The sequence below is a fragment of the Cordyceps fumosorosea genome (genome assembly GCF_001636725.1).
Source record: "Cordyceps fumosorosea ARSEF 2679 chromosome Unknown scaffold_8, whole genome shotgun sequence".
NCBI lineage: Eukaryota > Fungi > Ascomycota > Sordariomycetes > Hypocreales > Cordycipitaceae > Cordyceps > Cordyceps fumosorosea.
In genome coordinates, this window is record NW_017387308.1 from 288305 (window position 1) to 312981 (window position 24677).

The 24677-nt window shown below is 56.3% G+C and overlaps 7 protein-coding genes across 7 annotated transcripts; 4 read left to right on the top strand and 3 right to left on the bottom strand.

The window, feature by feature from the left end:
* Positions 1–2300: 2300 nt before the first annotated feature.
* Positions 2301–4502, bottom strand: ISF_03942 (RING finger protein; the record flags this gene model as incomplete). The annotated part of the gene is made up of 2 exons (XM_018847548.1): positions 2301–3856; positions 3917–4502. 2 exons carry the CDS (start codon positions 4500–4502, stop codon positions 2301–2303), a joined length of 2142 nt encoding a protein of 713 aa, XP_018705128.1.
* A 746-nt stretch (positions 4503–5248) lies between these two features.
* On the top strand, positions 5249–6034 carry ISF_03943 (dolichyl pyrophosphate phosphatase; the record flags this gene model as incomplete). Its single annotated transcript, XM_018847549.1, has 2 exons — positions 5249–5308; positions 5390–6034. The coding sequence occupies 2 exons, from the start codon at positions 5249–5251 to the stop codon at positions 6032–6034; spliced, it is 705 nt and encodes a 234-aa protein (XP_018705129.1).
* Positions 6035–6434: 400 nt separating this feature from the next.
* On the bottom strand, positions 6435–8562 carry ISF_03944 (hypothetical protein; the record flags this gene model as incomplete). The annotated part of the gene is made up of 4 exons (XM_018847550.1): positions 6435–7565; positions 7625–8001; positions 8061–8221; positions 8282–8562. The coding sequence occupies 4 exons, from the start codon at positions 8560–8562 to the stop codon at positions 6435–6437; spliced, it is 1950 nt and encodes a 649-aa protein (XP_018705130.1).
* A 3289-nt stretch (positions 8563–11851) lies between these two features.
* Positions 11852–12121, top strand: ISF_03945 (glucose repressible protein Grg1; the record flags this gene model as incomplete). The annotated part of the gene is made up of 2 exons (XM_018847551.1): positions 11852–11973; positions 12034–12121. 2 exons carry the CDS (start codon positions 11852–11854, stop codon positions 12119–12121), a joined length of 210 nt encoding a protein of 69 aa, XP_018705131.1.
* A 268-nt stretch (positions 12122–12389) lies between these two features.
* Positions 12390–15633, bottom strand: ISF_03946 (NAD+ kinase; the record flags this gene model as incomplete). Its single annotated transcript, XM_018847552.1, has 5 exons — positions 12390–12580; positions 12663–13291; positions 13705–14146; positions 14202–15441; positions 15514–15633. 5 exons carry the CDS (start codon positions 15631–15633, stop codon positions 12390–12392), a joined length of 2622 nt encoding a protein of 873 aa, XP_018705132.1.
* A 900-nt stretch (positions 15634–16533) lies between these two features.
* ISF_03947 (hypothetical protein) lies at positions 16534–17697 on the top strand (the record flags this gene model as incomplete). Its single annotated transcript, XM_018847553.1, has 5 exons — positions 16534–16548; positions 16586–17056; positions 17182–17340; positions 17433–17488; positions 17580–17697. The coding sequence occupies 5 exons, from the start codon at positions 16534–16536 to the stop codon at positions 17695–17697; spliced, it is 819 nt and encodes a 272-aa protein (XP_018705133.1).
* Positions 17698–17809: 112 nt separating this feature from the next.
* ISF_03948 (Carbohydrate/purine kinase) lies at positions 17810–18043 on the top strand (the record flags this gene model as incomplete). Its single annotated transcript, XM_018847554.1, has 1 exon — positions 17810–18043. One exon carries the CDS (start codon positions 17810–17812, stop codon positions 18041–18043), a length of 234 nt encoding a protein of 77 aa, XP_018705134.1.
* Positions 18044–24677: the final 6634 nt, after the last annotated feature.

Here is a 24677-nt window from a genome sequence, read left to right on the forward strand (position 1 = left end):
TAATTGTGTTGCATGATAGCCTGGGGAAGACGAAAGAAAGAGTTGGGGGGGGCAAACCCAGGAGGGAGGGGTCAAGTTGCGCACCTGATTTGAAATTTCAATGTACTGGATGTATAGAGGTAAATGGCCTCAGAGGTACATATACAAAGGAGAGGGGGAGGGGGTAAAAGAGGGGTGTGGCGATGATTTAGGATAGCAAGATGTTATGGTGAGGAAGAAAAGAATAAGGTGCGTGGTTTGCTGAGCGAATAGTGAGACATGCAGCTCTCGCTATTTCCTTTCCTTTCATCCAGAGCCATCTCTTTTCCGCTTTTCCCACCAGCCTTCCCAAGTAGTTACCGGGGATGACACAATTCCCACGACGCTTCCCGCTCACCTGTCAGCAAACCGTACGGGGATCTCTCGTAGTATCGAGATGGAGCCCGCTCCGTCCTTCTTCGATCTTGCCCCCCTCCTCCCCCCCTCTTCGCCGTAACTTGTAAGCCAAAACGCTCCCAAACGAGGTTGTCGAGCCCATTTTTTCTTTCCCTTGCCCGGCCGCGCCGATGTCCGCAGCTGTTCAGTCGGTCAGAAAATAAGCGACTTGCTCCCGAGAGGGCTTTTGGCGCTCATTTGTGCTTCTCAATAGGGAAGGCCGGTTGTGAGAGACACAAAGGAAATGCAAACGCAAAACTAAATAAACAAATAAAATAGTACACAGGGAATAAGGACAAGGGTATCTTGAGAGGGTGTGTGGTTGTGGTCGTGACCTGGGCACATGGTCCACGGCCATCCACGATGATGATGTTGATGATGATGATTGTCTCCCCCGCCATTACTTTTTCTGTCTCTACTCTTCTTTTCTTTTTTTTTTCTGTTCCTCTCCTAGGCGGATTTCTCTCTTCACCTTCTCTCGTATCTTGAGTCCTAATTCCATCAAAATCTCAATGCTTTCTTTTTCTTCTCGTGCTTGCCGAGTTTGTCGCGTGTCGATCCCCGCCCGCAACAGGCTTCGTCCGCCCGCACCAACGAGGAAAAAGAAAGTTGAGAGCCAATCAACACACCGATTGTAAAAAAGGCTGAGAAGGCGGCGGAAACATGTTTTGACCCTTGCTTTCTAAAAAGTCAAGTACATGTGTACTGCAACATACATGTTCTTCACCCTACCGCAGGCGTTACATTGGAGGGGATCACGGTACCGAGAGAACGGATGGAGGGAGGGTCAATGTCTCCGACATTCTCGCTGCGCAGCTTAGCTTGTCGTGCTTTCCGTGAGCTTTAGAATCTGATAACCTGAGCATGTGTATTCACTTTTTTCACAATTTGAGCTCTCTTCCCAAAACCCCCGCCTTGCGCAGAGCCATCTAACCGAGTAATAGCATGCACACACTCTCTCTCCCTTGCGTCTCTTCGTAGAATGGCGTTGCTTTCTTCTCCGAGTCCTCGAGCCAGGAGAGCAAGGGCTGCCGCAGCACCAGCGAACGCTACTTCCCATCTCGCAGATGCCAAATGCAACGTTTGGGCACCCACCTCGTCTGCTCAGAGACACCACCACCACAAACACACACACACAGCGGCGGCGGCAGAATACGGCGACGCAATCGCTATATTGACCCCCATCCAAATCCCACGGATGCCATCCCCTCCCCGTATTCCACTTGACCGAGAACTTTCAGGGGGAGGGAAGCAAATGACGCAACACCCCTCTCCCTCTCTCGTCTGCAAGCCAGTCGTTCCTCGTCACCTGCTGCTGTTGCCCTCCTATTTTCCGCTGGAGGTAGGCGAGGTAGGTATGAGTTCAAGTGGATTAAAAAACATGGGTTGATCGCTTGATGCAAAAAATGCCTTGATCGATTTGCCTCTGAGACGAAAACAAACTTCATCTCTCTTTTGGCCTAGGAATGAATCGTCGACACGGTGTCGCTTCCCTTAACAACAACGTAGAGGGGCCCGAATGATGAGACCGAGGAATTCCGGGCATGTTCGTAATTTCTGGGGGCTGAGAAAATACGCCCTCTGGATATATTGCTTCCCCAAATGCAGTGTGGTTCGTCTATATATTAAGCAGCCTCCAGGAGCGTGGCTGGCTACAAGATGCAAACCGCTCGACTATGCCGCTTGGTCCATCATCCAATCTAGATTCAACTTACAGTATTCCAGTTCAATGTCGTATTGCAATGCATCAGCAACTATCTATTCCGTATGCTTCTTGGTGTCGCTTGCCATCGTGAATATCCTGGATTCATTCTACATCAGCCCCAGCCTCCCGTCAACGGGTCCGTCTAATAGCCCGCTCTGCTCGCCATGGCCCGTCGCGGATTCTACCTCATCATATTCCAGTGGATCATATTTTCAATGTCGTCCTCGTCCGAGTCGTGTATGTTGTCCTCCGCGTCCTCCAACGCCATCGCCACGAACTGCCTGACCCACGCTTCCTGCTGCGGGTTGAGCTCGCCGATCTCCATCTGCAACTCCTCTTCTTGTCTCTCTCGTTCCCGGAGGGCTTGCAACTGTCTCGCGCGGCCCTCGTCGTGCTGATTCTGCCGGCCTTGCCCTCGTCCGCGTCCGGCAGCACCGCGCCCTCGACCTCGGGCCGCTGCTGCTCCTCCTCCGCGGGCGCCGCCGCCTCGGGCGCCGCCGCCTCGGCGTGCTGCTCTGTCATTGACACCGCCACGACCGCCGCCGCGCCCACGTCGCCCGTCTCCCGGGGCAGGCGCCGCTGGTACGTCGTTCCTCGCTGGGCGTTGTGCCGGCTCGTCCATGACCCGCAGCACAAGAGGTGCTTCCCGCGCGACGGCCGGCCCTCTCTCCCGAGGCGCCGGCTCTCCCGCCGGGTGAGCACCGTTCCCGTTATTCTCACCAAGCACCGACCCCTCGTCATCGCTTTCCTCTTCCTGCTCGTCCTCTTCAGCAGGCAGGACCAGTATCTCCTCCTCCGCCGGCGCTTCCACAGCAGCCGGTGCCTGCCCTTGTCCCTGCCCGCCATCGAACCCGAGCCCGACGTCGTCACCGTCACCGCCCTCGAGCTCCCACAGGCGCATGTAGCACGACGTGACCTTTCCATTGGGCTGCATGTTGTAGTGCTTGTACGGGTTGGTCGGGTCGAGCCACGCGGAACATAGGTAGCAAAAGTGCGTGTCGCAGCGCGAGCACGCCATGTGGTTGCAGCCGTGCGTCTTCTGCGCCGGTGCCGAGCACGTCGGGCACGGCGACGTGTGCAGCTCCAAGTACGCTATGGACGCCTGCTCCTCTTCCGTAAGCTCCTGCGTAGTCTTCTTGCCTGTGCAGCGCACGAACTCGCCGTGCCACGACTGCAGGCACCGGCTGCAAAAGGCGAGGCCGCAGTCGTCGCAGACGCACAGCAGGTCCGCCGGGTTGAATCTAGCCTTGGCAGCGGCCTTCTCCTTCTTCTTCTTCTTCTTGGCGGCGGTGGCGTCCTCGACCACCGTGTCCTCGCTGTCATCGTCGTCCTCTTCCTCGTCGGAGAGGTCGACGAGTTCGAGGCCCTGGGGCTTCTTGTGCTTCTTGGAGCGGGCGGCGCCGTTGCACCACTGTCGCGGGCAATAGATGGTGTTTTTGTCGGATTCCAGCTGCGTCTTGTACTTGAGGGTGACATATCTCTTGACGAGCTCCTCCGAGAGGCCGATTTGCAGTAATTCGCTCGGGCTGATGTACGTCTTCAACTTCTTAACTGGACGACCAGCCGTGTCTGTAGAGCCTTTTGACGCTCGTTCCTTGGCGCAGTTTGGCGTCAAGCAGCGTACAGTGAGGAGTTCACCGTTTTTAATAGCATCTCCGTAAAAGTCACAGAGGCACTGGAGGCAAAAGATGTGCCCGCAGTCCAGCATTTTGTGGCAGTTGGTGCCCTTTTTCGGATCTGTCCATGTCGTTAGCGCAAGTTCAGTCTCGGGGGCCCGACGGCCGCAATCCAACATACCCAAGCAGACGCCACATTCAAATGTTTCTCTTTCGAACGCTGCCTTTTTCGCCTTGATGTCGTAATCTAACACGGCGACCTTGTGCTCCGCGTCGACAGCCAGGGTGCCATCCTCCCCCATGGTACCAAACACGTCCTCCGTGCCGCGCTGAACGTGGTCAATGTACGCGTAGGCGACCATGTCGCGGCCCGCCTCCTCCCAGAGCCGCGGGGCGTCCTGCTCCAGGCGGGCGAGCGTCTCGTCGCTGAGCCAGCGCAGCGTCGTCTTGAGCGCGACGCGCGGGGGCTGCGACTCCGGGTAGCCATCCGGGAGGGTGACGAGGATCGATATGGGCGGGAGGTGCGATACCTGGAGAGAGTCAAGGGCCGGTGGTGGTGCTGCTGCCGCTGACTGGCCGTTGTGCGGCTCCTCCACGGCGTTCCCAGCCGGGGGAAAGGTGACGGTCAGGGGCTGTGCCAGCTCGACGGGAATCTCGAGCTCAAAAGTGAACGGCGAGTTTTCCGGCCGACGCAGCTCCGGGAAGATGGCCTCGAGCGTCTCCAGCTCGATGCGACGCACGTCGTCGCTGTCATCGGTAGGATCCATGGTCGTCATGTATGCTGCTGCGCGCACGCGTCATTATCCTTTGTGTGTTTTTCTCAGCTCGCCTCTTGCATCACAATGTCATCTGAAAGTTCTGCGGTGCTCTTATTTCTCGCGAAGCAGAAAGCTAGAAAATATAGCGGTTTGGTTGCGCGCTTAGTAACTAGCAAGAAGGAAGGATTTTGTGCAATGTGGTGGCGACTGGGGTTGATGGCGTGCGGAGGCAGCTGTATCACGGCGGCGAGACTGGAGGGGAAGTCGGGGTCAAAGTAACGGCCGGTGGTGTATGGTAATAGTAATAATGATGATGATGAAAGAAGGAGAAGGAAATTTTCTATGCCACTTGTACTTGGGGGTCTTTATCGATTTCGCCTTGGTGCACAACGGTATGACTCTTTTTCTTGGTTAGAAATCGTTCTGTTTAGCTGGCGTTTGTAGGTTGCACCACTTTTTCGCCCGCCGCCATTCCCACAAGGGAATGTCCGCCCCAGCTGGCCTGTCTGTTGCTACCTGTACCTGGTAATAAAGGCACAGCGATTCCCGTTTCCACCACCCGCGGATCACCATCACCATCACCAGTGCAAGCCGTCCGGGCAGCAAACACTGCCGGCTACTCTTGACTCTCTCCATTTCTCGTGGCACGCACTTGCAGCGTTTCCGATCCGATCCGATCCCTCCCTTTACAGACGCAGCATGCCATGAATCTAACCGACACACTCGACGCCGTCAAACATCCTCTTCTCACCATCATGGGCTACGACGAAGCAGCCGCGCCGCTGGCGTCGCTCTCCATCACACACGTCTACTACGTACGTTTTAGCACCTACGCCCTCTCTCCTCCCCCTCTCCTGTTCGCTATCCGTGCCTGACCACACATCCCCCCGCGGCAGGACCCCAACGACCGCCTCTCCCTCCTCTGCGCCTACCTCGCCCTCCTCCCGCAGGCCCTCGGCGTCGTCTACCTCACCCTCATCTTCGCCTCGCGCGAGGTCGAGGTCGCCCTCCTCTTCGCCGGCCAGCTCGCCTGCGAGGCGCTCAACTTTGCCCTCAAGCGCCTCATCAAGGAGGACCGCCCGCGCCGCCGCATCCTCGGCAAGGGCTACGGCATGCCCTCCTCCCACGCCCAGTTTGTCTTTTTCTGGAGCGTCGCCCTCGCCCTCTTTCTTCTCATCCGCCACCGACCAAACAACTCTTCCGGAAAGGTGGCGGCCGCCGCCCGCGTGGTGGTCAGCGCGGCGGGACTGCTGGTCGCGGCGGCCACGGCGTGGAGCAGGGTCTACCTCGACTACCACACGCCGAGGCAGGTGCTGGTCGGCGCGTCGTTGGGCGCGCTCTCGGCGGTGGCGTGGTTCGCGGTGACGGCGGCGCTGCGCGCGTCGGGGTGGTTGGCGTGGGCGCTGGAGCTGCCGCTGGCGAGGGCGCTGCGGGTGAGGGACTTGGTGGTCGAGGAGGACCTGGCCGACGCCGGCTGGGACCGGTGGGAGGAGAGGCGGCTGGCTAGGCAGAGCAAGAAGAAGGGCCCCAAGGCACAATGAGATCGGAAAAAAAAGCCCATGGGCATCACGAAGCGGGGGGGGGGGGGGGGGGGCACACCCCGGCGTTGGAAGAACGGCGGTACAAATTTTGGCCATCTCTGCCAAGAAATTACATCGCTGCTACGCTATTCTGCTGTTTATATAGATATACCCCGCGTACAGTAGCAAATTAACCATGCTTAGATTTGTTCGAAGCCGACTTAGAACCAAGTAACCGTAAATATACATCATATAATCATAAAAAACGCTATATAAAAATCCAAGCACGCGGAACCTCCCCCCTTTAGCCCGTTAAATCCCGTCTATGAAATCCAGTTGATACAGTGTAGTACACGTCTCACAGACCCTATTCATTTCCCCAATCCTCGTGTCCAAAAGACTATGTAAAAGACCAGACAGATCAAATCCATTCAGACGGCCGCTTCTCCGTCGCCGGGGACAGCCGCGCGTCCTTGTCCGACGGACTCGCCATCGTCACGCTGTTCCCCGGGCCGTCCGGGCTGTACGCCAGCGGGCTGAGCAGCATCTGGCTCTCGCGCTCCTTGCCCTTGCCCTTGTCTTTCTTGACAGGCTGCAGCGGCGCCGGCGGCAGCTCCTTGGTCGGGTCGAGCCAGACGGTGCTGCCAATCAGCACCGAACCGCGCGGGGACACCGCTTCCTCTTCCTCCTGCTGCAACGTTGGCCTCGCCGCAGGGACGATCATGGACTTGGGGTAGACGGACGACGTCGGCCGCGGCGTGGGCAGCCGCTCTTGCAGGAACGAGGGCGGGCCGACGCGCGGCATGTCGTTGACGTTGGACAGCCGCAGGCCGATCTGCACCGTGGCCGAAGACGCCATGGACGAGTCCCGCTGGTGGCCCGGCACGAAGGCGCCGGGGACGAGCCGCGGCGGCGGCAGCAGGCTGGATATGTCGCGCCGCATGATGTCAATCTCCATTGCCTGGATGTCCTCGTCGTTGACCTCGGCGCTCGGGCCGCGCTGGAGCAGCGTCGGCGGCGTGTACGTGGCGGCAGGCAGGATGGACAGCGGCTTGGGGTTGAGCGCCGGCGCCGACTGCTGCTGCGGGAACACGCTGTACGACGCCTTGCGGACGTGGGCGACCTTGCGCGGCGAGCCATTAGCATAGTTTCGCTGCGATGCGGTCTCGCTGGACGTCTTGGCCAGGCCGATTTGGCTCTCGGCGATCAAGCTCTCGGCGTCTTCATCGCCGGGCGAAAAGGCCCGGTATACGCGTGGAGGCGGGGAGACGGGCTGCTCGATCTGGTTTGCGTACGTCTCCGTCATGGGAGACTTGCGTATTAGTTGCTTCCGAGACAGCTGTCTCCGCTTCTCGCGGTCCAGCATCTCAAGGTATCCCCTGCGACCGATGTTGCTGCTCTGGCAGGCCCGCAAAAAGACGTAAAGGCCGCCGTTGGTCAGGCCTGTTAGATTTGTAGCCACCATGGCAGCCATGGAGAGATTGCCACGCAGTTGCGACACTTCCATGTCGTTGCGTATCGTAAGACTTGCAAAGAATGGCACCACAATGCTCTGTTGAGGCGTTAGTCCAAGTTCCCGAGGCCACAAGTCGAGTGGTATTTGTCTCTTACATTTGTAATGGCACCGATGGCCATGTAGTACACCATGCGTGAGGCCGCGATTCGCTCAATGACGCTGCCTGTCGAGCTTCTATACAGTCTGACAAATGTGATCAGACTGCCGAGCAGCAGACTGCCGGATATGGCGGTAAACAGGCCGAAGCACTCGACCCGATATCTTTGCACAAACCAGAAGAGCGAGGCAAAGCAAAAGTTGGGCGGCTGAACCACACGGGTGACTGCATATGTGGCGGCGAGAGCAACGACGACGAGGGCTACGCAGACCGAGACAGTCCATCTGCCGAAGCCGTCAAAGGCCCGTCGCCGAAAGGCACGCACGGTAGTCTCCATGCCAAAGACGAATTGTATATATGGCACAATAAAGATGGCTATGGGGAGTTAGCGAACGAGCTTTGTTCGCATCCAGCCAATGGATGAAAGTACTCACTAGGCAGCATAACTTGTGAAATGGGGAGGCAGCCAAGGATCAACAGCCCTTGCATGCCCTTGGCCTGTTCAACAGCGGTAATGGTCCCTTGAACAATGATTCCAATCGCCAAGATGAATGGAAAGATATTCATGGGCCCAATTATCGTATACATTGATTTTCTTGCCAATTGTTAGCGTCCGGCAACTCACTTTCCCATTGACGTTGTCGGGCATTCATACCTGAACCTCATCTGGGGATCGGCCCTCTTTGCAGCCCAATAGCAGTCCAAGAAGATGCCCACGGCAAGCACGAGCCCTACCACGGCATTGAAGCTGGCGAGGATAATGGTCGACTGCCGTATCGTCTTGGAGGAGGCGAATCGTAGTTCGTTGATGACTGCGTTGGTCGAGTTGGCTTGGAACTGGAAGCCGGTCCAGTCGGTGGTGAAGGAACCATTGCCAATGATTCCTTTCGCCGCCGGCGCCCGAGCACCGAGCGCTGCAAGGCTTCTGGGGCTCATTATTTCGTCTTTCTATTTTTTTTGGTTCTTTTCGGATTGTACAAGGCTAGGATGAATAACTGGCGCGGCCGAGTGTCGTCAACGAGGGGAGGGGAGGAAGTGCGAGAGAGCACGCTGGCCTGGCCAGATGATTACTCGGTATGGGCCGACATCGACAGCAGGTCGTTTGCGACTGTTGGTCTGTATCTCTCTGTATTCCCCGGTTCGTCGTTGATGGTTTGCTTCGGTGGTGTATACTCAGGCAATCGACGAACTGTCCCGTTAGAGATGTGATGTGGTTCGTGTCAAGTGACTTGTTGCGTATATGTGAAAGATGAGACTTCGGGGGAAGAGCGAAACAAACAAGACGGGAAAAAGAGAGAAATACTAGACAGAGGAACCTCGACAAAACGTGACAAGAATCAAGAGGCGCAACCCTTGAATCAGGGACACGCGGGGATCAATGTCGCCTCCCGCGTTGCCAGTATGGAGAGGCCGGTCCACCACGCATAAACGGCAAAGCAAGCCCTCAGGGTAACGGATGGCACCCTTTCTTTTTCCTTTCTGGCCCTTCATGTCGCCCAATCTTACCCAGAGATTATCTCTGCTTCGGCATCAGATTCAGCCGGGCCGAACATGGCTTCTCCAAAACACACCAAGGCCAGCCTGTTGCCTGCATCGTCGCTAGGCGCCGCCTTTCGCCTTCTCCGTCTCCCCCTCCCTCTCCCCCTCGCACCCCACACCAATGAGATGGGGTATTTCCTTCGTTTTTTCCAATATACTTTTACTGACTTGAGGCATGGCATTTTTCGTGCTCGTTAGCACGCAAGGTGCAGGAAATGGTCGGGGCTTTCCCGGGGGAGTCCAAGAAACACGGCGAGTCACGGAAGGTGGTAGCCAAGAAAGACGATGTTGGGCCCCCCCCATCCATCGCCATCACCGAACAGGCAGCCTTTCATAAAGAGCATGGAATAAGAAATGCGCCGAAATTGCAAATGAAAAAATTTCAAATGAACCACCCGATCCAGCCCTTTGTCTTTTTTCTTTTCTTTTTTTCCCTTGGAAATAATGAACAGGACAGGTGGTGGCTTCCTGTATCCTGCATGCAAGCCACAAGAAGTCACCCCTCATAGACTGGATGCGCCACTGCGGCGCTTGACAACGCCGCATGCCAAATTATTACTACAACTTGCCACCATGCATGAAAGAAGAAAACGCCCAGTTATCCCAGTTCCGGATTTCTGGAATTCTTCCTTGTCGACCCGGCCGCGGCAATGTCCGATGCATCTTTTTCTACTGCTACCAGTAACAACGGCTTCGTGAGAGGTAAAGTGGGTGGCGGCAAGTTGTGAAGCAGCGATGCTACACTCTACAGTTTCGGGTGAGTGACGGTCCCTGGCGATTTCAGTTTGAGGTTTGGAGATGGTGGCGCGCACTAACACTGGATTGGCCGATGCGACTGTGGCCTGGCCGCCAGGGTCTGAGGAATTCCATTTCAAGAACTTGCCAGGCTCTTTGCGGATTTGTTCCTGTCAGATCGAGCCAAGTGGCGGGTGTCAAGTCAAGGGCGGCGGCGCAGCGAACGGTACAGGGACCAAGGCACAAGACGATCAACTATTGCAAGATTGATGTGCTTCGTCTAAATTATAAATAGCGTGACATGGCGCCATCGGTAGTTGATCTGAGAGATTAATCGCTGGGGAAATTGTTGCGCTGCAACAATTAGCCATCTCACATTGAGCAACCCAGCAATGCCAAGCAGCGTCGTCAATGGCTGGCTGGGCTGAATCAGACTGTATCGTCTCGAGATGGCAGACTGCCTGTGTGCCCTTGATCCTGCCGCACTACCGTTTCGCTAGTCAACTGTTCGAAGGGGAAGAAGATCTGTGCGAGGAAGGGTGTAGGCGATTTGGAAGCCATGAGGCACGGCGGGTATCAGCTAGCGGCCGCTGGGCTGTCATGGCGCAAAATCGTTGGACGCCAGCCAATTTGATTTGACGTATGACGCTGGAGAGCGTCGCCGGCGTCTCACTGATAGAGCAGATGAAAGAATGAGAGACGGTCTTTCTTTCAAGATGTGCCCTGTTTGATACGCTTTGCAGGCGGGCGCAGGCCAAATGATAGAGTTTGGGCTGCAACTTTTGGCTCGCACGATAAGTCGATAATCAAGGACCCCAGAGCTTCTGAAGCGCTTTCTGAGGCAGTCATGCAGATGCTACACGTGAAAAGTGTGTTATTGCGGCAATCGCTGGCGGAATCCTTGACAGAGTACCATGTACCCTCAGTTCGCATGGCGCATGTCGAAGAGGCCACGGAGGCCCGGCTAGGAGCCAATCAGGCTGTTTGGCTTGCCAGCATCGCAGGTAATAACGATAATGCGTCGCGGGCGCATGTCGTGACTCAATGCCGCAACCCAGCCGCCAGGGTATTGTTCGCGTCGAAAAGAAAGCAGTCGATGGCCTGAACTGCCTGAACAAACAAAACGGCCTAGTCATGCCATAAACGACCGGACATCGCGCTGTCCCCGAACGAGAGTGGCACATGGGCAGCCCAAATTTGGCGCAATGTCGTGGACACCGTCATGGACGCCTCATTGACAGTTGAGAAGAGAGTGACACAAAGATATCTCCCTTTCGCCGTCCGGAGCCAAGTGTCCGGCGACATCTCGATGGCGCAGCGTCATCGTGGCTACGCGTTTGTTGGTGAGGTAGCGGATACGTCAGTGAGCCGTCATGAGTTCTGGATAGGCGAGTAGAAATGCAGCCAGCGACGGGCTGGTGGGTTCTGTGCCACACTGTGGCGTTCTCACCCGCCCATTTCTGTGGCTTAGTGCTACATCACCAAAAGATGATGGGGATTTCCAAGATGGCGACAAAAACGAGCCGGCACGGCATCGGTAAATTGCCTTGCCGTGGTGGGCATTGGCTGATGAGTGCGGATTTTGTGGGATTATCACGAGCTTATTTGTTTTCCCCCCTTGCAGCTCGGCCGCCTTTTCTGTGAATTCCCATGACGTCAGGACTTGACAGTTCCCGTTTGCGCGGCTAGAAACTGCTCAGTTGCGAGCATCACGAGCGAATTAACATACCCAACAAGAAAGAAGCACATACGTAATTGCCCGTGAGGGGTAGATTGCCACGAACCCCTTTCAAGCCCACTTCTATTTTCATCTGTCTATATATATTCCCATCTTCACGCTCCAGATCCCATCTCGTATCTTCCTTCATCACACAGCTCTCTTCCACTACTACCAAATCAAAACTTGAAAAGCTCCCAAACTCTCACTACCACACCAAACAACCCAATCACAATGGATTCTCTCAAGCAGGGTGCCAACTACGTCTCCGAGCAGGTCCAGAAGGCCACTTCCGGCACCAGCAAGGAAGCCAACAAGGAGGTTGCCAAGGACAACAACGCCAACGTCGGCACTCGGTAAGCAAGATCCTTGGATTATGAGATAGCAAATGCAGCTTTGCTAACGTTCGCTTTCAGCCTGAATGCCGCCAAGGATGCCGTCGGCGACAAGATCGACGAGTCTGGTCACAGTGCCAAGGGCGAGGCTCACAAGCAGCAAATCTAAGCTGGATGCTTAAGACATCAATGAGATTGCTAGGAACGAACTTGTCCTCGATTGCTATAGATATATGAATACCCTACCTTAGTCTAAATGACAAAATTATTTTTGGCACAAACGAGTTCCATGTGCAAATCGTGATTGAAGATTCCTTGTTGTGGGATGTGGGCAACCCTTGTTCACACCCATGACAGGTTTTCCTGTTGTGAGAACCGCTTCTCACATTGTAAGTGCTCCAACCCTTAAACCAACAGCCGAGGGGTGCCCTCTCACCTTACTGTCCCTTCTTCGCCGTCCGAACCGCAAAGGCGTGGGTAAAGTCGCAGTACGAGTACCACAGGGCGTACAGCGGGATGAACACCCACAGCATGTTGAAGAAGACGAGGTACACCCACATGTACATGAAGTTGCTGCCGTCCAGGTTCACGTTGCCGACGAGCCACTCGGGGCAAAACGTCATGAAGCCTAAAACAAGATCAACGTCAGTCGTTCCCCGCGCCTCGACGAACAGCGCAGCGGACAGCAAAAGGGGACGCCCGCAACTCACCGCCGTACAGCTCGCACGTCGCCAGCACAGTCATCCAGAAGCTCGCCCTCGAGTCCCTCCTCGCGATCAGCCACGCCACATACAACGCCACCGGGCCATCAAAAAACACCGTCAACAGCTCCAAGCTCACCACGCCCAAGTCCGCCCCCGCCCAGCGCCTATCCGCGCGTGCGTACACCATCCACAGCTGCGCCAGCGCGTTGTCACCCCCGCTCTGCGGGCCGTACGTCCTCTCCGCGCCGTGGCCCAGGTAGTTGAACGCGCCGGGCACCAGCCCGGGAGTGGAAGACTCGACAAAGGAGAAGAAGCAGTGGTACAGGAAGCTGCCTTCGAGGATGAAATGGCACAGCGCGTCGGCGAGGTGCCACACGAAGAGGAAGCGCAGGGCGGTGGAGGTGGAGGGGGCGAGGAAGCGGCGGGAGGCGAGGTAGGCGAAGAGGACGATGCTGCCGGCAAAGGCGAGGAGAGGAGCGTGGCGGTGTCGAAGAGGTCGGGCGGCAGGGAGGAGGCGCCGGGGGCACCGGCGGTGGTGGGCGAGCTCATGTTGGGCAGATACGGGCGCAATTCGCTCGGTGAGGAACACTTTGAAGCGGGATGCGAATGGAGGAGGAAGGCGATCGGGGGTCGGTCTGATGGAGAAGAGATTCAGGGGGGGGGAGCTTGGGTCATCTCGTTCGCGGGACGCTAATTGGAGCTAGCATCGCGGGCGATCGCGGTCCCGATGCCCAGAGCACGAGATGCAAAAGGTGTTTTCTCTTGATCGCTACGGGTTTTAGTCAAGCAGTAGGCAAACCAGGAGAGGTCGAGAAATACTCGACGGCTGTCCAGGGAGTGCGTTGTCAGACCACTTTTTGTATTTCTGGCGTCATCAGGCTCCCAGCCAGACCAACGACGCACCCTTCAAGATTGCCATTACCCATGTAGAAATAATTTCATTGCCCTTGTTATCGTTGTCGCAACAGATTCCCTTCTATATCTTTGGATATCCATCCCCTCGCCTCTACCCAAGTTCAGAGAGAGTACAGCAACCGCCCAACCTCACTTCTTCCACTCCTTGAACTCCTTTTGCTTCTGCCGCGTGTTCCACCCGAGCTTACCACTAATACTATTCACCCAGTCCTCGCTGCGCCTTCCCTCCGCCTGCACCGAAGCAAACGGGTAGCGGCTCGCGCTGATGGTCACGTAGTCGCCCGGCTTCAGCTCCACGCGCTCGCGCCCGTCGAAGCTCGCCCACGACGACGTCCGCGCCGCGTACGGCACGCCCACCCGCAGCACGATCGTGTCCGGCAGGATGATCGGCCGGAACGACAGCGTGTGCGCGCACACCGACGTCACCAGCATCACCGGGTTCTCCGGGTGGCACAGCGACCCGCCGGCGGCCAGGTTGTACGCCGTCGAGCCCGTCGGCGTCGACACGCAGATGCCGTCGGCCAGGATCGACGTGAAGTGCTCGTCGTCGCCAAACAGCTCCGTGAAAGACATGGCTGCGCACAATTTTTGTTAGCTTAAGACGCCAAATTTTCCCATCAAACAACGTACTCGGGTTTGGCCCCCGATCCACGACCACTTCATTCAAAATCTCATACGTCCCGTCCGGCCGGTGCGTGTGCGCGTCCTCCCTCTCCTCGCCAATCAGCTCCTCCACCAGATCCCGCTTCTTGTGCATCATCTCCTCGTCCTCCTCCTCCTCGCTCGTCGTGGTGCTGTTCTCGCTAATCTTTAGCCCGTCCAACCGCCCGCCCACCGTCTTCCGCCGCCGGATGCTGCGCATCACCGTGCTCTCGAACCGCAGCCGCAGGCTCACCGTGACGCCCCTCGTAAACGCCGACGTCAGCGTCGGCGCGTACTCCTCAAAGTCAAACTTGGTCAGGAAGCCGAGGCTGCCGAGCGCGAAGCTCAGCACCGGCGGCACGATGCGCTGGAACAGCCAGCTCGCGTACAGCACCGTGCCGTCGCCGCCGAGCGTGATGACGAAGTCGAACACGTGCGGCCGCGTGCGGCACATGTCCTCGTCCCACGACCGCAGCCGCCTCCGGACCTCGTCCGCGTCCAGGCTCGGGTCCTCGGCCGCGACGTCGGCGACGAGGCTCTCCGCGTGAAACTTCTTGCTCTCCCGCAGCTTGTCCTGGACGTACACGACGTACCGGACGCTGCGCTGCGCGCTCAGCAGCCACGCCGCCAGCTCCCGCGTGGTGGGGATCAGGTCCTGGTCGTGCAGCTTGGTCAGGATCAGGATCGACTTGACGCGCACGCGGATGCGCATGCTGCTGAGCCGCCGGCTCAGCTCGCGCACGCCCCAGGCCATGTCGCTGAGCTGCTTCTTGGTGAACATGCGCGACGGCGCCTCGCCCGTCGGCGGCTGCTGTTGGCGGTGGTTGTGGTGCTGCTGCAGGTCGACCTCGGACGCGCTGCGCAGCATCTCGCGCGCCCAGTCCTGCTGGTCGGCCTGGCCGATCTCGCCGCTATCGAGGCTCGTCGGGTCGACGACCGCGCGGGAGTGGCGACGCTCCGTGAGGCCGCCGGGCGACGCGCTCCCGGGAGCGGCAGACAACGGCGGTGGCGGCGTGAGCGTGGATAATCCCTCAATCTGGGGGCTGGCGCTGCCGAGGATCGGATGCGCCCGGTATGACTTCGCCGGTTCGCTGCCGTGTCGCTGGCTCTCGAGGTACTGCTGCACCATCCCCTGTCTGCGCTGCACGGCTATGGCCGCTCGCGGCGGGTACTCGGATGATACGAGGGACGATTTTCGTCTATATGGGTTCGCGGGATCAAAGACGACCTATATACCCCGGGCTCGCGGCATTAGCATCGCGCCGCCGCACACAGGGCCAGGTCAACAAGAGATACACACCTCTACCGGCTTGCAGTCCTCGTCGCTGCCATCGGAGCAGTCGTCAAAGACCGTGCCGTGCCGCTCGTCGGCCGGCTTCAGCTTGTCGTCCTCATTTGAGGGTGCTCGGTCCGCCTCCATCTTGGCTGGATCCGCAGCGGCCAGCAATGGGCTTCCTCGAAGCTGTCACGCTGTCGCTCAGTATGTCTTGGAGACAAGGTAATTCAATCGCGCAGATGTCACCGATATCTGTTGTCTATCTCTGCTGTCGATGCTCGAATGTTTTGTTGTCAGGCGCAGTTTAAGCTGGATGCTAAAGTCCGGTTGCTGAGGTTATCCGTATCGCCTTGATGAACCCCACCAAAAAAGCTCTCTTCCGCCGCGGGGCATTCGTGGGATTAGATTGACTAACTATTGCCAGAGGTTCGGAAATTCACGGTGTGCTAACAGTAAACTGATGGCAATGTTTTGATTGATGCGACTTGTAACTTCCTAGCACGGTTGACATTTACCGGAACGGAACGCTTGCACTATATGGACTTGCGGGTGTATTAGTCTCATCGTCATCGTCAGCACCCGGGACCGACAACCATTCACCCCTCACCATTGCTTTTGATCCTCAGATGATAGATAACCACGCCGTGTAAAAGTCGCATGCAATACCACCCAACTCACTCGGATGCGTGCTCACTGCTCACAGTACCGGAGACAGCAGCTTCCACCCGCCTATGATGATGTCAGTAGGTAGCTCTAGGGTAGGTGACGTCACACCGACGCTCTCGAAGCGACAAAGGAGAAAGGTAGAGAGAGAGACACAATGAACGACAAGCCTGGGGCTCTCAATCTCTACCCTTTGGCCGTTCTTGTGTGATGAAATTACGTAGCCTGTGTGGCTGTTTCGCAGCATTGTGGCCATAAGGATTTAATGGAGCCAATGGCCTCGCACCGCACTTCACCCAAACCAACCAAGCACGGCCAGAAGCTGTCTTCAGCTCCCCGTCGCACCCGGTGACACTGCAAGGCCATCCCGATCCCGCAAACATGGACATTGTCATGGTAGGCGCCTGCTACCTGGACACCATCCTGACGCAAGTCCTCCCCTCCCACGCACGACCTCAGGGCGTCGCTCATTGACCCTCTCTCTCTCTCTCTCGCTCACAGCGTGCCACACTACCCAGACGAGGACACCAAGCTGCGGGCGTCAAGCCTGGAAGTCAGACGCGGTGGCAACGGCGCAAACTCGCTAGAGGTGCTCCAGCAGCTCATCGTACGTCCTGGCGACGGCCGCCGCCTGCACCTGGTGGCGTGCTTGCCCAGGAAGGACAGCCTGGCGACGCAGCAGGTAATGCGCTCGTTTGGCCGCGTCGCCACGCCCGTGAGCTTCCGGCATTGCGTCTACCGCGACGAGGCCACCGAGGCGGCGAGCAGCTACATCATACGGAGCGACCGCACAGGTAGCCGCACGCTGGTCAACTACAACCCGCTCGCGGAGATGACGGTCGCCGAGTTCGAAATCATCGCCCGCGACTTTCCACCCGAGGGCAAGTCTTGGTGGCACTTTGAGGTAAGTAAGGGCGACTCACACACACACACACACACACATACGACTTGCCGCGTGTGCGAGGGAAGACGCGGGAATACGGAGTGAGATGTATGGCGTCGTCTGATCAAATCTCGTGCAACTTATAGGGCCGCATACCGGACACCACGCTGGAATGCATTCGCATCTTGCGAAGCGTCTTACCGGGATGTAAAATCAGCGTCGAGGTCGAGAAGCCAGGCAGAGAGGGGCTGCGTGAGCTGGCCGCCGAGGTAGATGTCGTCTTCTACTCCAAAGCGTGGACAGAGGTATGTTTTGTCTATCCTGTCTGGCGAGAAACAGACAATTTAAACGGGTTACCCTTTGCGAGACAAGGCTGATCACTAACTTGTTCCTACAGGATAACGGATATGATTCCGCAATGGCTTGTCTCACGACTGAGCCGAGAGGGCAAGCGTGCGTTCCGTGTTTCCTTTTTTTAGAAGAAGAAATGCCCCCCCCCTGCTGCAGCACCTCCCGAATCTAACCATGTGGCTAAATTTATTAGATCCCTGTCCCTGTGCCCTTGGGGAGCTGGCGGCGCCTATGCAATATCTCACGTATCTGGGGACCAGATTCACTGTCCTGTCAAGCAACAGCCCGAACAAATTACCGTGGTCGAGTAGGTCACTTTTTGCTTCACCAGCATCCTGTTCTTGCCCGCATTCCCGGAGGAGGGGGTGTCTGTCATAAAGAAGAACACGACCACCCAGACATGCAAAATCGCAGCAGGCTAACATGGACAAACCAACCAGCTCGGTGGGAGCGGGAGACACATTCATTGCCGGGATGCTCTTCGGACTGACGACGGCGGGTGGCGATGGGGATGATGCAGCCTGGGACGCGCATCGCTGCGTGCGCTTTGCCGTTGACCTGGCCACGCTCAAAGTGCAGCGCGAAGGGTTTGCCGGCTTGGGCGTCGATATTGAATCATGCACGCAAGAAGCGCCCTGGCCTGTGACGACGATGTGATGGCCAGCTGCAGCAGCGGCGGCAGCGGAAAAACAAATAAAACACACCCCCTCCCATGTGATTGCCTTGTTGATGGAAGTGCGCCCTTTTTCCCGGTCCGTCCCCTCTCTCCACCCCGTGGTTTCTTCTTTGGCACTCTGTAAAACGCCCAAAATTTGAGACATTCTCAAGGAAGCTCTCTTGTCGCGATCCCGTCCAAAGGCGATGCGATGAGGGGAGAGGTATGCGGCCTGTGTGCTACATGGTACGAAATGGAAATGGGCTGGAAAAGGGGTGAAACAGACAAGGGAGACCAAGTTTGTTGGACAGCGCGAAAAGCAAAACGGTTTCCCGCAAGACAAGAGAGAGAATGTGGTGAGTGGTGAGTGGTGAGTGGTGACCCGGCGCAAGTTGCAGCCATTGTGGGCTTGCTTCGCAACTTTGGTGACTCAGTGTGGTGTCAGGTAGCAGCATGCCAGTCGGCCATGTTTTTTGGGCGCCCACATGTCAGTTAATATGTACTTCGCAAATCCCAGTAGCTTTCTTTTCGCTGGTGCGTTTTCTTGTGCCAAGTCCTGGTGATCAGGGACGCCAGGGACAAAAGTCAAAACCTCCGTCATCTTGATGCCTCGTTCTCGTCGAGTAGTCTCGGCCAACTTCGCAAACTCATCGTATTGGCCGAAGTAGAGCGCCGGACCGTACGGGCTTGTATCGTAAAGAGAGCGAGAAACGAAAATGAGCTGTACGTACGTACTCCTGTTTCGGCCATCTTTCATTGGTGCGACGCGGACGAGGGGACATCGGTGTCTCCCCAGAGCCAAAGCTTTCGGGGATCTTGCTTTTCCAAGTCATCTCTTGTTTCGCCCCGGGGGGAACCTTGTTTCTGCCAGGGCCGCCGGAGAAAGCTGCGCGGAAGGAAGAAAAAAGATCAATCTGGTGCGCTCGCTATTTTTCTCCCACCTGAATCGTGGCGTCGCGACAAAGCAAAATTGGGCAAAACGAGCAGCAGCAAGGCAAACGACGGCCAAGAAAGTATGAAAAAAGTGACATGTCAGCGATGTACAAAGTGCACCTGCCGACAGGTACAGGTCACACCTTGGGCGGGCGGACGATGATATGATTTGCGAGGGCCCATTCGTTCCTTTTTTGCCAAACAGGAAAACGCCGCACGCTGGGAAGTGAGCTGCACCAGCCAAAAGAGACTTGCCAGCAGAGGCCAGCAAAGGGGCATTCGCAGCCGATCCTGTCTCTGACCACATGGTCTGCTCCGAAGGGGATGCTGCTAACTACTATGTACTCAGTAAGTAGTTAGGTACCCCATATCATGATCGCAGAGGAAAGCCGAGTTCTCTGCACCCCAGGAAGACAAGCGGCCAAATTAGTTGCATGGTGGTTCCCAAACTATCGAGGAAAGAGAGAGAAAGAATGCTGTCGGCTCCTTGGCCAGAACATGGACCCGCGGGTGTGTTGTCTCAGCTCTCCGTATTGTACCCCAGGACATCCATCTGGTGCTGTATTATTAACCAGTACCAGTAGTAAGTGGTGAGCAAGGCCCCAAGGCCCTTTGGTTGAGACCCTGGCCACTGGGCTTGAACATGTTCCCGCTTTTAGACATATCCCGTCTGGAAGGCGCGCATTTTCCATCCCTGTTATGCCCGTCTCCTTTCTGGATCGTCGCTGATGGGGGGGGGGGGGGTACCCAGTAAGGCTGGAAAAACGAAAGGCCAATTTTTTTGAGAAAAAAAGAAAAAAAAAAGGAAAGGAAGAAAAGAGCCGTATGCCTATTGCGTGCCTGGTGGTGCAGTGTGATTGCTCTCGCCCGCGCGCCCACATGACACGGTTTCAATCCTTTTGTTCGTGCACTGGCCGAAGTGCGCAGCTTTTGTCGCCCAAGACAGTCCGTCTGCGAATAAGCAAAAGGGCAAGGTACATGACGGTTGATACATATGAATCCCAATTATATACCACACGCCCACCATCGGATGGAAGATGAACAGACTGACTGCCACATGGCTAATCTCTCTCGCTCAGTTGTCTCTTCGTGTATCGGTCAGGAAGGGGCGACTGTTTATTTTCCTTGAATCAATTTGAGCCAGGTTTGGTAGCTTTTTACCACGATGTTCTTGATGATTATCAAATTCGGCAAAGGAGCGAGTGACGTCGGGGAGGGGAGCCCGTCCCTCTTATTGGTGTGGGTAAGACAGGAACTTCAAAGATGTCTTAGCACTAAATTAATAATGGGCAAGATGCAAGTCCCTCAGCATCAGGTGTGATGCTGGCCAGTTTCAAGCTGCGCGTTGGACGCAAGGCTGAACCCAGAGTTACACAGCCCGATTCGCCTCTGGTTCTGGGCGCCCTGTGATTCGCGTTCCGTGACAAAGACAGAAGTTGGAGACTTCACATGCCGTCGCTGCAGCCCGATGCAATGCACGTTGAGAAAAAGCAACGCCGTGTGACTAGAAATGTTGGCGCTAGACGGGAGTGAGAGCATCGAAGAAGCTTTTGTGGTCATTGCGTAACGGTATGGGTTCGAAAGTCGGGGGTCCCTCTTTCCGGGAATGGAAATTAATGGATGAAATGTATTTCTCATTAAAGAGAAAAAAAAAAGAAAGCATCCAAACGTGTCATGGCAACAACCTGGTCTAGGAGATTAGACCAGGGGGGCAGGGTTGATTGGTGGGATTCAGCCTCAGCCTCTAGTTACCTGTAGTGTTGAGCGGGCGGTGAGGGCCAAAGTGCGAATATGTGACTATTGATCATCAACTTCGAATAGCGCTGCTGGGGCCAAGCCGAAAATTTCCAACTGTCAGCCGATGCCCAGAACGAGACCCGGACGACGATGACGACCGGGGTGGAAACGAGCAAAATGGAGAAGAAAGTGACAGAGGTGCCATCGGGGGGGCCGCTACCGCTCGTGTGGGAACCTGTACCGACGGGGGATCGTCCGTGGCCGGGACATGGGCTGGCTGGGCTCCGGTCTTGTGTGGGAACGACTCTGAACTGGGCAGGTCCCTGATCAGTGAGTTGTGTTGTGACAGACGACTCAGGAATGTGTGAGTGAGTGCGGGCGGGTGCGTGTGCGTGGCAGCTCAAGGCCCGTCGACAAGGATGCCGTGGATGCCAGCATTGAGGTAGTGGGTATCCGTACGTACTGCTAGTTAGCTATGTAACTGCAGTGAGAATCCTTCTCAAGATCAACACACTTGGTATCGTCGCCAGAGGCATCCCCGGCATTCACACCGGCCCACAACATGGGCAAGGCGTCACAGCTGGGCAAACAACCACATGGGAAAAGGGCGGCTCTGGTCTGCTTCATCAATAGCACGATGAGGGTCGAAGAGTTGGCAGTGCGGTGGCGCCGTGAAGCTTGCTTCTTCGGGCGAGCTCCTGCAACTCGGCTGAGCACAGAATGCGGGTGACTAAAATTAGGCGCCCTATCGATGATGGAGCATTGAGTTTCCATCAAGGCTCATCCTCCGTCATGCTGTTGCGGTGCATACTGGCACACAAATCCAAATACCTGGCAGCCAGCCTTCTTGCAGGAAGAGTCCAGCAAGGCAGATATGTAATCCGCGTTGAGCTCGTTGCTGAGGCTGTACGTCGTAGAATCGGTTGCTTTAGCTTTGCCTGTTTGAACAAGTGATGCCTATCACTGCCTCGGCGGCGACTTCGGTACCACTGGTTAACTATTGCTGGGCGGGAACATGCCCAGCATGGCCAGAGAGCCAGAGAGCACATCATGGGTTGATGACGAGTCAAGTCGTATCACAAACCACGCAACGGTAACAACGGAAGGTCGAGTTTTAGCCGAGTCGGGGTAGAACATGGAGGGGGGGCGTGTGGGGGCAGGGCGAAAGAGAACAAAGCGAGCCAGGAGGCCGGGATTATGCAGTCCTGGTTCAGACTCTGCTTTTCACTCTTGGTGGCGTCGTCACTTTGTACATGCTTCGTAGAGCCGCCAGGCCTGTCTCAGGCCTACTAGCAAGGCGGCGGCGGCGGGGAAGGAAAGATGAGAAAAAAGACCTGCGTGTGAGTGGTACTTGTGACGGAGTTGGGCGACAGGTCCACTGTGAGCTGGCCCAACAAAAGAAGCAGGGAAAGGGATAGCAGAGCCAAAAGTCAAGGCTACCCGAGAGGCAGACGGGCGGATGGTCTCACAGCATCCTGTGGCGACGAGACGTGTTGGAGGTTGAAGCCACCCATAGTTAGACAAGAGGATCTTGCGGCGCATTTGACAAGACCTCGCTACACCCCCTTCATCAACGATGAAAGAAGAACCCGGAAAAATAGAATGGCGGTGTTGGTGAGTTTCGCGAGCTGTGAAACCTTGGGCAGCGCCGCAAACATGTCTAGGGACCGAGATGATTGATATTGGCCTTCGTCATCTTTTTTCCTCCGACCCGCCAAGCACTCTTCGTCTTCACCCCGTGGACAGGGACAGATCAAGACTAGTGCCTCTGATGAGTGTGCATCTGAATGTTGATCGTATCAGTCCAAGCAGATGGGAGGCAGCCGAGATTCCTGCACGTACAGGGTACAAGCGGTAACTAAGTTAGAATGATATCCTGCAAAAAGCGAGCGTTGATACTTTGTACGGAGTACAGCTACGTTAGTATACTGTAAAGGAGGCCCGTCATTTCTTTGGACCCTCGCCCATGTCGTATCCAAAGTGATCCCACAGCGTCTCACTTGACATGCCCATGGGAGGCGCCAATAGGCGGGACTACCTCGCAGGCCAGCCCGCAATTTGCACTCGGTAAGCCGGCCTCATGCCTCAGTACCAGCAACTGAGAGCGGTGGTTGGGTACAGAACAAAGTCAGTCCCGCGCGACCAGGGGGCCGTCCGTCGTGGAAGAGGGGCGTGCCAGCGGCTCCTGCGACAGCCAACTCGACCGGTGGTGTGGAACTAGAAGGGAATAAAGGAAAAAAAAAAAAGGGCCCCTGTCCAGATGAGGCAGAGGTACCGGTGCGGAACGAGCACCGCCGTAGTTTGCACATTGAGTTTCTCTTCTTACACGTACCTGTACAGAAATTGTTTCAAAACATTTCGGATGTGACGACTGTTGGTAAAACCCGCCAGGTTCAAGAGGTGGCCAACTGAGAGCTTTCGCTTGGACTTTGCCGAGCTGGATGGCGGATCAGACATTGCGAATCCATATCGTGCACCAGAACAGAAGAGTAACGATGGTTTTCTGCCGTTTTGCTTGGACACCGGGTCTCACATCGCGGCTCCCCCTGTGAAGGGGGGGAGGGGGGCGTCCAAGTCAGATATGGTACAGGTTCATCTCGATTTGTGTTGCAGCCCAGCGAAATCGCAACGTCCTGTGCGCTCCGTACTCGTAACAAGCATGGCATTCATCTATGCAAAAAGCAAGCAAGCCACACGCTGTTAGTATGTTAGTAGTAGAGACTAGGTAGCAGCTCGGCATTGCTGTTTTTATGGTCCCTTTGTCCGTGTCATGAATTGGGCGTTGTACTATCAGTTAGAGGGGTTGCTTGCGTCTGCAGCGCCAAGCCACGAGGAGAGGTGTTATTTTGAGCTAACTTCTCGACCGACAACTCATTTCAGCAAGTATGAAAGAAGTTGGATGGAGGCATGTTAAGAGCACCTGTAACTGGGCTTATCATTAGCCAGACATGCCTGCTTACTGGTACCTTTGGACTCATTTGAGGCACTGTAGCCGCGTTGCCCAATATTGCAGGCAGGGCACGGCTTTCGGCGGCCCCATGCGCCAGCCTCGAACGGCGTGCTTTGAGTTTTCTCGTTCACCTTATTTGCTGGATCAGTACTCCGTAGGCAACACACGTAACTACACTGTAGCACCACATGTAGGCCCTTCCGAAAACGCACACAAGAAGCGGCAGCTTGATAAGAAGTACCAGAGACGACGAGTAGGGGGTCCCTTATTACTTGTGAGAAGCTTGCAAAACTCAGCCCACCAGCGAGCTATTTGCGTCGCCCCGCTCGACTTGCTGGAGAGAATACTGGTAATGCGGTGGGCTATTCGCGTCCGTGGCGGAGCCCAGGAGGGAGGGGAGGCCTGACGAGTTAGTGTCGCTTGAACAATTCCGAATGTCATCAGTTGGCGGCGCTGAACTGAACCATCCAACCTCCACCACACAGCATCCCCCAGCATGCAACTAGTACAGGATGGAGGCGTGCTGCAGCATTCGTACATGGCGACTCTGATTACCGAAAAGTTGATGTTCGGGTTGACCAGGGGGCGGCTGCTGCAGAGCGCACGTAGCCTCTGTCACGAGGAGCGACCACAGCGCCACCAACCGAAACCCGCATCACAATCTTGTGCCAGGGTGGTGCCGCAGGGTGTAGTTTGCGGACTGAGCCGACGAGCTGCATTGCTAGTCGTTTTTGGATGAGGAGCATGGCTCTGCTCTCTGGCGTGATGGGTAGCCGTGGTTGAAGGGGGATGACGCCCGACTATGGACTTGCTGTTCCGCTACCGCTATCCAGGGGTTGGATGCGAGGATCCGCCTCACCATCGACTTGGAGGGACAAGGTTGAGTTGGAGGGTACCGGTTCGGAGCCTGCAGAGTGACAAGTGTTGAGGCCGGCGGGTGGTGACACGGCCATGCCGGCGGCGGCGGCGGTGGCGACCTATATCACGGCTTGGATATCTCCGAGAGCGCTGGCTCG